Raw genomic sequence first — 13,989 nt, 5'->3', positions numbered from 1 at the left:
GGGAGAAGTTTCCGGGCTTTGCGCAAAGGTCGTTATCGATGAGGCAGTCCCCTCAAGTGAGCAGGCCAGGGGAGGCTCTGGAGGGGGCAGCAGACGAGCCGGGTTTGGGCACGTGGAGGAGGGCAGGGGTGCCACAGGCCAGGTGGAGGGGGCTGTGAGTAAGGACGAGGGAAATCAGGGCCTGTCTGGAGGGAATGGTAGTGTGGGCTGGGCAGCAGCTGCCATCACCCCTGTGCATCCTGACTCTTGACCCCTAGCCCCAGTGAAGGACTAGGAGGAAGTCAGAAAAAGGAGGAGGTGCAGACTGCGGGGAGACGAGGAGGGGGTGGTTCCTCCTCCCGCTTCCCACACCCACTGAGCAGGGGTCTTGGAGGAGGGGGAGGGGCTGCTGGACCCAGAAGTAGTTGGGCTGAGCTGCTGAGGGGTTGGCCCCCAGAGCCTTACAGGTGAGCAAAATCTTGGCCTCTCCCTGGTTTCCCCTGTATGGGGGGTGCCTCCTCTGGGGCCTGCCAGCCCCTCCCCATTGCCCAGTCATGCAGTCCTGTGCTCTGCCCCTCCGGGTAGCCTGGGGCCGCAGCCATGACTGTGGCACTTTCACATCCACTGCTGCTCCCCAGAACGCGGGGAGGGCAGCGGGCAGCGGTGGGTGCTCCCTTTTCAGGGTAAGGAACTGAGGTGCGGGCAGCCCAGAGACTTGCTCGCGGGCCGTGGGAGGCAGATGGAACTGGGGCTCAGTCTCCAGATGGGGAACCCAGGCATATCACAGGTGCTTTCAGGTGTCCCGGCGGGGATGCGGCAGAGCTAAGGCTGCCCTGCCCCGCCAGCCAGCCCCTAGGCCAAGACCGTGGGGCAACAGTGCCTTCCCCAGGGCGGAAGTGGGCTATAGTTGACCCTGCCGCTTTTAGGGGCTGCCCGCTTCCCCTCCTGAGCTGGTCCTCCCCTGCTCCTCCCCTGCAGAGCTCTGGGTACCCGGGTGCTGGAGGGTTACTGCATCTTCAGGGGAGCAGGTTGGATTTAGAGTTGGAGGCACTATTACTTAGTTTTTAGTGCTGTTTCCCAATCTGTTTGGTGCTATGCACTTCCCATGTTATTTGCCCCCTTCCAGTACCCCTCCAGTATACCCCAAGTTTTGAAGATTCAGCTCAAACGGACAGTGCTGCGTAAATTCGCTTGCTTTTCTTATTTTTTTCTTAATCAGATATAGCTGCTAGTCTGAACTTCTGATTGACTCGAGATAACTAGTGTCACCCTTGGGTCTGGTAGGATCCCAGCCCAAAGCTCAGACATGGGCTGTTTCCCCAGCCGGCACATCTACCTGGCATGGGTAAATGGCCCTTTTCTCAAGGGCCACCATGAACCCTCAGTAACTTCCACCCATATCCTTGCTATTTCAGGGGCCAACGGAGATTAGGCAGCCCTGCTGTGGAACCACTGCCCTGGCAGTTTTAGTGCCTGGGAAACAGGTTCGGGAAGACCCTGAGACAGGGTAGAGCTTGGCACGAGGCTTCCTGGGCCCTGCCCGGGGCAGCTTTGGGGCTTGTGGCTCCTGCAGGGCAGGACGGGCTCTGGGGCAGTCCTGGAATGAGTCTTTGTTTCTTCCTCCCCATCAAGATTGGCAAAGGGACCGGCCCTCCCTCCCCAACCAAGGACCGCAAGAAGGATGTGTCCTCCCCACAGCGGGGCCAGTCTAGCCCCCATCGCAGGAACAGCCGCAGTGAAAGGCGGTGAGAAAAGGGTTTCGCCTTGGGTGGGGGGCTGGGGAGGCAGCAAAAGGCGTTTTCCTTCCCTCTCATCTTCCAGATCCCTCTGTTCGTCCCCCACCTCTTCTCTTTCTCACCTTTCTCTTTTTTGCCTCTGCTGGAGGGAACTCGGGATGGTGTGTTTGTTTGTGTGTTGATATGGCGACAATGCAATCCCATTTCTCGAGAGAAGATGACATCGCTGGCCCACTGGTCATCCTATGCGGGGCCCAGATGCCAAGCCGGAGACCCACAGGGAAGGCTGGAGGCCAGCGGCAGAATGGGCTCTATGGGAGGGAGGGTAGAAGGGGCGGGGCCCTGCCTACTGAGAGTCCTAGGAATATCACTGGAAAAGGTTTGACGTCAGATGGCGGCTGGTGGCTGGCTTTGAACGTAACTTTTGCCCCTGTGAGTCTGTGGTTTCTGCCTGTAACTAGACGGCAGAAACATCCTGTTAAGACACCAGGCTGCCTCATCAGATTTGTCTCCTACACGTCAGCCTGGCTCTTGCTTTAAATGTCGTTGTCATTCTGGAAGCACCTCTCTGGTGTAAGGGGCGCTAAGCTGGCCTCCAATATCCAGCATCCTTCACTTTGACCTAGGAGGCTTTCAGAGAGAACAGATCCCCCTCACAGAGACTGACGCATTACACTATTACTTTCTTACTTAACTGCTGACCTCCGTGAAAAGCAGTACCCCGCAAGAGAGTGCAGGGACCACACTCAGGACAGCAAGGCGTGTGGGCGCTCCAGAAACACACTTCCGCAGGGGCTCTACCGATTCCTTTGGGACACCTTGGGGGCTGGGGAGGTGGGGAGCCAGCAGGTGCAGCCACCCCTTGCTCCCTGCTCCCACACCTCCCTGATGGGCCACTCACCCCTTCCCCCTCCTCTGCTCTCTCCTCCCTGCAGGCCTTCTGGTGAGAAGAAGCCTTCGGAGCCCAAAGCCATGCCAGACCTCAATGGGTACCAGATCCGGGTGTGAGGCAGGCGGCAGTGCCCCAGCCGCACCCACTTCTGGGGGCCAGGATCTGCCTGCCAGAACCGGCCTCGCTCCTGGGGAAGTTGGGGCTGATGATGGGGGCAGGGTGAGGGGCAGCAGGAAGAGCGTGTCCCAGCTCAGCCACCCAAGATGCTGCCCCTCCCGCTGGGCCAAGCCCCCTGACTTTGGACCACGAGGCAGTGAAGAGTTTAATTTTGAGTTTTTAACTCGACAACTGAAATTTAAGGTATTTGGGAAAAAACTTAAAACTAATGGATCTGCCAGTGGCTGGAAGGCCAGTGCTTAGAGGATCTAAGTGCCACAGGGCTGGGTGAGGAGGGGTTGCTGGCTCTGCTGGTACCCCTGCCCCAAGGTCTCTCTGGGATTTGGGTCCATTCCATCTATGGGAAACCTCCCAGCTCTGCTAGGCCTCTGGCAGGACGGGGGGAGGGATGTTTCTCCAGTCCTGTCTGCCCTGGCAGAATCTTCACCCAGGGAAAGGAAAGCAGGGTAGGAACCACCCTGAGAAAGGGCTGTATGGCCCATATCAGGAGCTTAGCACAGGACACATCTGCCCCAAGAGCCAGAGCCTGTGGCTTAGGAGGGTCCTCAGGCCCTTGCAGCCCCATGGACAGTGCTGTGTGGGCTGACATTGCCTCGTGGCAGGGCCCGTGCTGGGATGGGCTGGACGAGAGCCCAGGAGAGAACCACTGGGGGAAGGGTTCCCGGACCCCTACCTGGCCTGCTTGCTCAGCCCAGCTCTGCCTGTTGCTGAAGCCGGGGCCTCCCTGCAGAGGGGCTGGGCTCTGCCAAGGGCCCCAGAGATGCACTGGGCTCAGCATGACTGTGGGGACTGAATAGACCTGGTGGGTCCAGGAACCATGGCTGGCGATGGGGTGGGACACTCAGGCCCAGGTCTGTCCCCCTGGTAGGTAGTCCCCAGGGACCGCTCCCCCTTCCTATTACCTTAGCCCTTGCTGGGGAAATGAAGACCAGATCAGGCTGCCTGTGTCCCAGCCCTACCTCCCCTCATTCAGCAGCCTGGGTGGGTGTGGAGGGCCCAGTGATGATCAGGCCTGTTGCGTGAGGCCGCTCCTCAGGGAAGAACCTGAGCTGCTGGAGTCTGCACAGCCTGCCTGGCAGGTGTGAGATACCTGGCGGGCAAGTGAGAGGTTGTGGAGAGAGGTTGGAGGGCCTGCGGGAAGGTTCTGGAGGCCCACGTAACAAAGAGGTGTAGGTCAAGGGGGCAGTGCGGCCACTAAGGAGAGGCAGGGCCCGAGAACTGGGGAATGTAAGTGAGAAAAGAATGTGGGGGAGAGTTTAGAATCAGACGGCCTTGGGGAGTAGTGAGTTCCCTATTGCTGGAGGTATTCAAGCAAAGACTAGATGGCTGCTTGTCATCTTGAAAGCTATAGAAAGGATTTAGGTTACGGAAGGATAACTGGATGAGATGACCATTAAGGTTTCTTAATACTGAGAGGCTATGATTCAGCCAGGGGCAGCTGGCAGTAAGGCTGCAGCGGGGCTGGGGGCCTGGAAGAGGGAGGACCAGAGCCAGAGTTGTAAACTCAAATGCCTGCGGGGCCAGGCAGATGACTAAAAGGAGGGCTGCAGGGCTGGGTGGGGAGTGTGGCAAATTAAAGAAAACATACCCCATTAAAGCAGCCGCTGTTGCTCAGCCATTCTGAGCGCAGGCCCTGCAGTATCAGATTGCCTGATTTTTTTTGTTGAGAGGCCAGAACTCTGAATTTTTATGTGAAATATGCTGATTTTTAAATGTTGGCAGTCAGTTCAGAAAATTGTAAAGCCCAACGTGAAAAAGAATGCTGGTTTGTAATCTCTGAAGTAGAGAGGGCTTGGGCTGTGGAGAGGTCCACCGAGGTACTTTGAGGTGGAAAGCATGAAAAGTTGTAGGCCTCCCAGAGCAGGCCGGGCCAGGGCAGCGTCCTCGCTGCAGAGGCTGCTCAGAGTGGGCAGCTACCCCACGTTCATGTTCGCTCTCGCTGCAGACCAGAGACACACCAGTAACTCCCTGCGGTTGCTGAGACACCAGAGGGGGTGGAGTGGAATAGAAATAGTGCAATTCTCAGCCTGCCAGGGAGATGGATCGTGCCTGAGAAGCAAAGAAAGGGAGAGAGGGAGACAGGATGCGTTTGCTGATGCAAGTGCCCGCCAGGGAAGGCACCAGGCTGGCAGCTCTTCACACCAGCAGCTCTTGGCCCAGAGCCAGGCCCAACAGGGAAGACGGCTGCTCAGTCCCCTGGGTTTCTCATGGGTCACTGGGCCCTGGGGAGGTGCCTAACCTGTCCCCCGGGCTACACCCCAGCCAGACCAATCCGAGGGCCACTATGAGCTCTAACTCACCCTCCCATCCCATCCCAGTTTTCAGGGAGAGGGGTGGTGGGTCCCCACGTTCACACATTCACCTGAGGCAGAGATGGATCCGTTTGGGAGGCGTGAGGCTGAAAGTGAGGACTTTTGTGGGTCTGGATGTGGGTGCCTCGTGCAGGCCGCTCATTGGCAGACACCCCAGATGCCCCTGTGGACCACAGGGCTTGAGGGTGAGACGTGAGGGAGCCGCTCCTGGTATGGGAGCCCAGCAGGGTGCTCTGACCCTCTGGCTCCTTCCCGAGCCCTTTGGGGAGAAGGAAGCAGGACGAAGCCCCAATCCCTACTGCTGTCTTCCAGGGAGGGAGCCGACCACCCACAGCTGATAACCCCCTAGCACTCCCCCTTCCTCGCTCAGACCTCGGGCCTGTGGACACCCACAGGATACAGCGGTGCTTTTTAATTTAACTGTTTCACATATGTAGCAACCCCTCCTCCCCTCCTGGGCGTGTTTACACAGGCTCTGCTCCCCAGGGCTGGCCTGGCTGCAGAGTTTCTGGGGAGGCAGAGGCAGGGACTTTAGGGCCTTAGTCACCATCCTCAGTATCACCTCATCTCAATTCCTGTGAGGGACCGGGCCTCGCTCCTCCCGACTCAGGACTGCCTTCCAGCTCTCAGCGTGGGTTCCTCAGGGGTAGGGGCTGCTGGCTGGGGAGGGGTCAAGGGGAGAGCAGAGAAAGCTGCTTGATGAAGCGGGGGTCGGCAAGGGGGGGCAGTGATTGCTCCCCAAGGTCTGGCTGCCTGTGCTCTGTGCTGGGTGCCGGGTCAGAACACTGGGAAATTGGGTTTCAAGCCTCCCCACCCACCGACCTGCCAGTCCTCTCCCTCCCGTGGCCTCAGTAGTCATGGTCCCCTCGCCCATCTCGCCAGCCACCCCATCCTTCCTGGGCGTGGCCAAGTGGGGAGAGCGGCGCCCCCGGCCCCCAGGTGCGATGATGAAGCCTAGGGCCAGGGTTCTGAGCAGCAGAAAGAGCCTGGAGGTTGGCCGTATCTAGTTTCTGGCCCACTCTGTCATCTTTTGCCCCCCACCGCTTCCAGCTTCGACTGGACTTACCGGCCCAGGGACGGGGTCTAATTCTGGCTGGTGGCGCCCAGAGGCCTGTGTGCCCGTGCGCGCCTGGGTCTCCTGCCTGGGTGGTTTTCGGCTTAGCTACAGCAGCTTCCCCAGGCACCGCCCCCCAGCCTCCGAGTACAGGGAGGTGTGAGCTGGGCCCGGCATATCGACCGCGTTCTGTGTGCCAGAAGCGGGCCGTGTTGAAATCCCCACTTCCCTTGTTCCACTGAGAAACCATTGTGAAGGGCAGGGAGGTCCTCTGGGGGAGCGTGGGGTGGGAGGGGAGGTCTGCCCCCGGCCAGGCAGGGCTGCCGCGGTGCTAGCTCCAAGTCCATCAGTATTGACCCCGCTCGCCCCATCTTGGCGCTCCAGAGTTCCAAGTTTCCCTTTTTCTTCAAGTCTGATGAGAGAAGAAATCGGGTGCGCTTGGCCTGGGGCCTAGTGATGGTGGAAGGCCCCTCCCTCGAGCTCTGTGTTGGCTGCCATGTTGTACTGGACTTTGTTCCCCCTCTTCTTCTCATATCAGTGTTGCCCCTCCCCCTCTGACTTTTACACTTCGTCTCATTCCTGTTCTCACTTTTTCCTTGAAATGAATAAAGTCTCCCCAGCTCAGCTGTGTGGGCTGGGAGGAAGCCCCAGTTTGTAAACCTTGTTTTCTTCCCTCTGGGAGCTGAGGCTGGAGCTGCCCCACCCACCAGGGTCAGCCTCGGCAGCTCCGGAGAGAACCTGCCCGGAGGTGAGGAGAGCCCCAGACAAGGCAACAGGACACTTTGCAGCCCCTGCAGTCATGGTAAAACTTCTGGGGTCCCAGACAGTCACCCTCAGCCTGCTGAAGCCACTCAGCTCGTGTTAATCCTAATCTGGGAGGTCTTTCCTGCTGGCTGTAAATGAACCCCTTCTCCCTCACACAGCCAGTTCAGCCCCCAGAGGCGCAGGATGCGTTCCAGAGCCCTGCTCTTCCTACCCTAGTCCCCAGCAGTCCATCGGGAACAGAAGAGGAAGGCTGGGTGTTCTCCTGGGAGCTGAGGCTATTTCAGGAAACCATAGCAACAGGGATCTGCAGTCCCTTCTCATCACAGTTGCCAGTGCAGAATCTATGGTGGTTAAAGCCACAGCTTTGGAAAACACCGCTGGTTCCACCCTTCTTCCTCTACATTGTCCCTCCAGCTCTGGACCTCTTCCCAATGCTTTAAGGCAAGTCCAAACAATTACAACCAGACCTGCACAGAAATATCTTTTAGACCCCACAGCATTTTTCACCTTTAACCCTTCCTCCCTGTTTCTCTGGTCTCCTTTCATTCAGTTTGAGAGTAAAACCTAGACTTATAAGAGGAGGGAGTATATTTCCTACTTCTTATCCCAGCCAATCCCCATAAGGTCCTAACTAGAAGTGTCGTTTAGCACAGCAGGAGTCCCTCACTTTCAGTAGTGGTGGTGAGGCGTGGCCACTGGGAAGAGGAGGGGTGGTCTGTTGGAATCCATGAACATCTTAGACTGTACGCCATTAAAAAGAGGCAGTTATGTTAATTACAGGTTCATTTAAATCCAGCTTAAACGATAACAAAAAAGAGCCTTTCAATAAACCAGAGTTTGTAACTTGGATTATACACCTTTACACAAAGGCAGTGTTGAAATTTACACATTCAAGTTCAGCTAAAGTACCAAGTAAAGGGCCTTGTGGGTGGACTTCAATGAGATGGGCTCATACACAGTAGGGCCCTGGAGTGCTCTCGTGAAAGGAGGGCTGGGTTAAGTACTGCGGTGAGTCTGTATGAGTCAACCAGGCTCACCGTGGACACTGCTTGGCCACTTTCTTAGAATTGACGCAGAGGTAAGTGCCAATTGTGGACGCCCAAGAGAACCAGAACCCAACTTGCTGTGTGGATTACCGCGTTTCCTTCTGCTCCCTTTCTTTCAAGCTCACAGCATGTGCCTGTCTAGTTTAGGCACATGACTAAAGTGGGTCGGACCTTTAAATGCAGGTGGCACTTCTCAGAGGCCTGGACATGAAGAGATTGAAGCTCTGCACCCACATCTGCCAGGATCTGACATCTTGACCACGACTGTGGAGGGCAGTGGTGACAGGAAGTGCTGGTCATACCAAAGACCAAGCCGACTGGGCCACATGCAGGCTGCCTGGTAACCCTTATAGTGTTCGCCAAGGGGGTGAGGGGCCCGCTGAGGCCTGGCGGGTGGTTGGAGATGGGCCACCTCAGGTGGGCTGAGGGACAGCACTCTGAGCAGCCCACATGGGAATGTGCACTCCCTCCAACCCCCAGCCAGAAAGGACTTGGTCATGGGAAAGACAAAACCTCCAAGAATGTTAAGTGTGGAGACTCCACTCTTCTCTCCGCAGCTGTGTGAGGCCTCTGGCCTCATGGGCACAGGAACTGACTAGGGATGGGGCAGAAGGCAGAGTTCCCAATTAAGGTCACATTCTCCTAACCTGGGAGAGATCACCCTACCACGTTCTCATCTGGCTGGCCCTTGCCTGGGACAGTTTTGTTTTGCCCTCTCTCCCCGGGTGGAAACTAGAGGAGGTGGGCCCCTCCTGCTCCCAGAAGACGGGAAGCCATGCTTTGCCTTATGTAACCAATCAGAAAACAATCCTCTAGTCCAGTAGCTACACCAGGGCAAGAACTGGGGAGAAAAAACAGGGTTTAAAAACAAGCCAGCAGAGGGCTGCTTGGTCATTTCCCTTCTCCCAGTCCCAGCCCCATGTATCTGCCTTACAAGACAACCTGTCTCTTCTACTCCCAGGAAAGGCTGTGTTCTGAGGAGTTGGGTGGCAAGAAATAAAGGAGATTCTCAGTTTACCTCTTTGGGATCTCTATTTCCTTGGATATAAAGGTAAGATATGCACACCTGAACTGCCACCTTGTAGTGCAACTGTCTACTGATCATGGAAGTGGAAGCACTCTGGAAACTGTGAATCAAAGTGCCGTGCAGATGCTACGTGACTCACCTTACCAGGGGGAAGGAAGCCCTCCAGGCCAGGAAAGGGGTCTCTGGGGACGTACCTCAAAGCTTAGGAGCTATAAAGTAATTCCAAGCCCCCAGGGCCAACTGTCCAGGCTGACTAGGGAGAACTACCCACCCTCAATTCCAACTGTTACCAGTAATTACCAATTATTGTAATTACCAATAATACTCTGGGATTCTTAGCATCCCTTCAAATAACGTAATTTCAGATCTGAAAATTCCTCACACATGGAAAAGAATATTACTTTAATTTCTATTTCACCAAGATACGTGCAACATAGGGAGGGGTTAACTTACCCTCAATCACCAAGTGACGAGGCCAAGATGACAAGTGGTGTTCCTAATCTGTGGCTAAATCCCAACCCAGGTGGTTCAACTGGTACCCAGGTAGCTTTAAATAACCCAGATTCTCAGGTACTGATTCAGAGGTGTGGGGTCTGGGATTCTGTTCAGGTAAGGCAGAAAACCACACCTGTCTCAGGGCTTCTTCCCACGGGCACAGGGGCTGGTGGACCTGCTGCACAGGGAGGCCGGAGGAAGACGAAGCCCCAGCACAGTGAGGCCCAGGAAAGATGAGAAACCTTGCCAGCAACAGGTGGCTCACAGCTCAGCCCTGGCTCCCAAATACAGAAGAGATGATCAAAAATAGAAGCGCGGCAAGAGGCATCTGCCATATGCATCATGCCTCATGCAGCTGCCATAGCTTTGACCAGGAAAACTTCTCATACTGCTTTCGCCACAGACCCTCCTCTGCCTGGACTAGGCGGAGGTATGGGAGGTACAGGGGCAGCAGATGGAATAAGAATGAGAGCAGCTGAAAGCAGTATTCTCCTCTAGCTTGGCGAGGATGGAGAAGAGAGCTGCACCCCACGAAAGTCGGGGCAGGAGGCTGCACTCAAGCCGTTCCTCCCAGGCCTCAGAGTAGTGGGCAACTGCTCAGTTACCAGAGGGAGATGATAACCCTTTTCTCTGGTCTAGATCTCAGGTTTGAGGCCCCACCCCAGGATCAGTCTCTTCCTCTCTGCCCACCTCATTCCCCAGGCCTTCCCTCCCCCATGCCTTTCAGGATCCTAATAAAATAACCAACAGTAGGGGGGAAAGGTAAACCTTCATTTGGAAAAGAGAGTTCAAATGACCATTTAAAACTGCTTTTCATTTCCAAAACAGAAACAAATAAGAAAACAAGGGAAAGATCATCTATCAAGCTTCTGCCCTCTGCCATCTTTAGCCATTTTTAAACTACATTTCCTGGCAGAAAAAAAGTGATGGGCCCTAGTCCTACAAACCAATAGGGCACTGTCTTGAGACCATCTCAGGAGATGCCCAGGGAGAGACAAATGGAGTGGATGGTGGAGTGTGGACAGATAGGCCTGGGGCTCAGACAGGCACATGCCCAGTACCCAGGAAACAATGTTTAAAAATATACATGAATAGATAAATTCCCCAGAACCTAGGCATGGAAAGCTTATAACCATGAACGCAGCAGCAGAATTATTCAAGCTGGGTCTTTGGCTCTCAAAAAAAAAAAAAAAAAAAAAAAAGGAGAAAACATTAACCTCTAGCTAACTGTCCCTAACTCCAGCCTCTCAGCTATATCCTTCAGTACCATTCTGGAGGCCAAGTGGGCCAACAGCAAGTCAAGTCTGCAGGGCCAGCAGCTACACCCAGCAATGCAGGATTCGGGCATGCAGGTGACTCATGTGGGCAAGGGAGCGCCCCATGAAGGGGCCAGGGTGCTCCTGCACCAGGAGAGGGAAAGCAGAGGCCATGAGCGGCCAAGGCCTTGCCGGAAGTGGAGCACCGCCACCTCCAGTTCTTGGGCCAGTTTTGCCCAGGGCCACCTTTCTGCTGAGAAGGTCTGGCCTGAGCTAAATACCAGGCTTTTCTAGGGGAAAAAAGGAAGGGGGTGGGGGAGGCAGCAAAGAGTAGAAAGCAGTGGGAGGAGAGGAACAGAGAACTGCAGCTTAGCTGTGCAGAGGGAAGGGAACAAGTCCCTGAGGTCTTGCGTCCCGGCTGAGGCAGCTGCAGAACCTGCCGGCTCTCTCCCCCCTGGGACTCCCACCCTCGCCGCAGTCCTCCAGTGAGATAAGAGTTCCCTGACAGTTCTTCCTCCTCATGCCTAAAGAGTTTGGCACCTCAATCCACTACCCCTGCCCACTGACCCCGCACAGGGCTTCAAACTTTGGCCTCCCACAGGGCAGCCTGGGGAAAGGGATGAGCCCTAGAGGAAGCATGCCAGGCCTGTGGGGAGCTCTGGGTCAAGGGCATCCCTGGATCCACTGCTCCAGCTTGTGGGGCCCACTTGTTACCAGAGCCCGGATGATGAGGATGCCCTGGTTGGCAGGATGGACACCTAAAGAAACACAGACGATAAAAGGAGAGACGGGCCCACACTCCTGCCGCTGGCAGCCAGGTGCCCATGTGCCTGCAGCACACAGCTACCCAGTCACGCCCTCCACCTGCCCCTAGGCTGACAGCCCCAGTGTGGAAAGCAGGCTAGTCAGAGACAGGCATGGCTGCGCAAAGCAGTCCCACCCCGAGAGGATGCACACACGACACACACCTCACGTGGGTGTGTCTGGCAAGAGGGCTGGGCCCAGGGGTCTCAGGCAGAGAGAAGGTCAGGTCAGAAGGCACCCCACCAAGAAACGGCCTGAAGACAAATAACCAATGAGATCAATAGCTCCCGCAACCCTGGTAATTAAAAATCAAGGGGAAGCGCTGGATACATGGAAGGAAGGGGGAACCCCCCTTTCTGCCTCTCCCAGGGCCACCCAGTATGTGGCACAGGTTTAGGAAGAGGCTGGGGCGGGGCAGGGACCTCAGGCAGAGAATGTGGACAGGCCTGGAGGAAATCTAGCCATGGGAAAAAGGGAACAAGGAGGGGAGGGGAGGGGAGGGGACGTAAGTTTCTTGGATCTAAGTTTCCAGAAGCATGGGATATTTCCACAGTCTCTGATCCAGGTGGCTCTTCTGGAAGAGAAGCTCTCTTCCCCTGGGAGACCATCATGGGGCGGTGACTTCCATCCCGAAGCTGGCCAGTAGGCAGAGGTGGTCTGAAGAGCAGAAGGGGTTGGGTAAGCCATTGGCAGCCCAGAGAATCTCTTCAGAGAGGAGGGAGAGCCGGCCCAGGAGCTTCAGAGTTCCATCCCGACAAAGCCTGCGATCTGGAGCACAAAGTGGAGGCCGGTGGGTAAGGCAGCCACAGCCAAACTGCACGGGGTGGGGGGGCCCCATGGGAGCTACACCTTAGGAGGCTGCGTCTCCTCGGCGGCCCTATCCTCCCTCACCTCCTGCCGCCTCTGGCGGAGGCCTCATTTTCTCAGATATGCCATGATATGTCAATGAACGAAGTCGGGTGGCTTCGGTGGGACTGCGGCAAACTAGAGTGCACGTCCAAGCCCAGCATTACAAGATCTTCTGATTTTCCAAGAGAAGCCGAAGTCCAGATTTGCTATATAAAATTTGATTTCTCAACAGAAAATCCAAACATTTTAAAAGACATGCTTTAAACAAAACAGGCATGGGGCTGATAGACTGCTATACTGTGACTATTGTGAGGGGTGAGAAGACAGGAAATAGGGTTTCTAACCTAACCAAGTCCCTTACTAACCAGCTGCCACTGAACAAATCCAACAGAGCACCTCCTGGTGCTCTATTTTCATCTTTAAAATGGAGGGACGGCTTGTTCTGCCCACATCTTTCTAATGCTACAAGGATAAAAAGAGAAGGCGGGCAAATGGCCTAAGGCAAGTATGATGAGGATGACCAGTGTCAGGTAGGTATGAGATCTGCTCCTTTGCTGGTCAGGTCCCAGCAGCCCAAGCCATGTGATCAAATGCCTGACCCACCATCAGTTCCCAGGGACTCTTAGGGGTGGCTTCTAGGAATCCAGGATCCACTAAGCTTACCAGTTCTGTTCCCATTCTCGCAGGACTCAGCAGCTGAGAAGAAGATGTAATCTACTGTCATTCCAAGACCCAAGGGCATTGTGGTGACCTCTGGGCGGCCATGCTGGGGCAGGAAATGAGTATAAACCGAGGTCAGGTGGAGGCAGTGCTGGATGGTGCCTACAGTCCTTCGGGGGTGGAGGGGAAGATGTCAGTCAACAAACATTACTGAACTTTCCCCAAGGTCACTTCTCTGTGGGTTTTATCAAGTTTTTTAAGGGATGATCCCAAATAACTCAACCTCAGCAAATGCCTTCCCATGCTAATTAAGAGGCTGACAGTCTTAGCTAAAATTAGCCTAGAAACAGACACATTTATACACAGTCCTGCTGACATTCCTCACCCCCCACTCTCCTCTTGCTACCTGGTGAAGTATACCTAATGTACCCTTGTCCATGGGTCAGCAAGCTCTTCTGTGAGGCCTTACTCCCAAATGAAAGGGGCAGGGGCTTTTCATCTGCAAGAACCTAGGTGGGTCACCTCTGGCCTCTGCACACCAGTATGTGCCTCCATAAACTTAGCACACACAAGAGGAAGAGAGAGCTCAGCAAAATGTGTTCCCCCAAATCAGCCCCAGGAAAGCCAACAGGAATCTCTCTAATACACCTCGATGGGGCTGGAATGCAAGCAGAAGGGAACTGGAAGAAGATTACCTGCGGAAGTCAGGCTCAGGCTCAGATATGTCTTCCTCAACGACAGACTCGACCCAGCCAGCAGGTCGCTCTGTAGAAGACCGGAGAGAAAGGGTTTTATCACTCACAGACAGTGAAGCAGGGTTAGAACCTTGCACCCTGAAATCCCACTCAGATCCTTGACTGGATTGTTCCAGAAGGGAAAAGGGAAAGAGAAAAGGTGAGGAGAGGAAGAAAACAATGGACCAAAGTCAAGAACCTCA

General features: G+C 55.2%; 2 protein-coding genes and 1 long non-coding RNA gene across 4 annotated transcripts in view; 1 reads left to right on the top strand and 2 right to left on the bottom strand.

Annotated features, from left to right (window-relative positions):
- The window catches only part of VASH1 (vasohibin 1), a 25,213-nt gene extending 14,507 nt beyond the window's left edge, over positions 1–10,706 (top strand). The window contains exons 7-8 of the mRNA XM_082387569.1: positions 1,612–1,724; positions 2,651–10,706. Coding sequence (XP_082243695.1) covers positions 1,612–1,724; positions 2,651–2,723 — 186 coding nt within the window. The 3' untranslated portion in view covers positions 2,724–10,706. The remainder of the gene's footprint in view (positions 1–1,611; positions 1,725–2,650) is intronic.
- Positions 1–13,989, bottom strand: part of LOC309626636 — a 1,318,538-nt gene that overhangs the window by 1,221,041 nt on the left and 83,508 nt on the right. The window lies entirely within an intron of this gene.
- Positions 10,234–13,989, bottom strand: part of ANGEL1 (angel homolog 1) — a 23,594-nt gene continuing 19,838 nt past the window's right edge. Inside the window, exons 8-10 of one of the 2 annotated variants that reach the window (XM_082387540.1) lie at positions 13,748–13,817; positions 13,056–13,222; positions 10,234–12,311 (exon numbers count right to left, since the gene is read on the bottom strand). In XM_082387540.1, coding sequence (XP_082243666.1) covers positions 12,151–12,311; positions 13,056–13,222; positions 13,748–13,817 — 398 coding nt within the window. In that variant the 3' untranslated portion in view covers positions 10,234–12,150. The remainder of the gene's footprint in view (positions 12,312–13,055; positions 13,223–13,747; positions 13,818–13,989) is intronic. The other variant, XM_082387541.1, reaches the window with a different exon arrangement.

The sequence above is a fragment of the Balaenoptera borealis genome (genome assembly GCF_965194805.1).
Source record: "Balaenoptera borealis genome assembly, chromosome: 3".
NCBI lineage: Eukaryota > Metazoa > Chordata > Mammalia > Artiodactyla > Balaenopteridae > Balaenoptera > Balaenoptera borealis.
The sequence above is the reverse complement of the archived record's forward strand: the minus strand, read 5'-3'. Positions and strand labels throughout refer to the sequence as shown.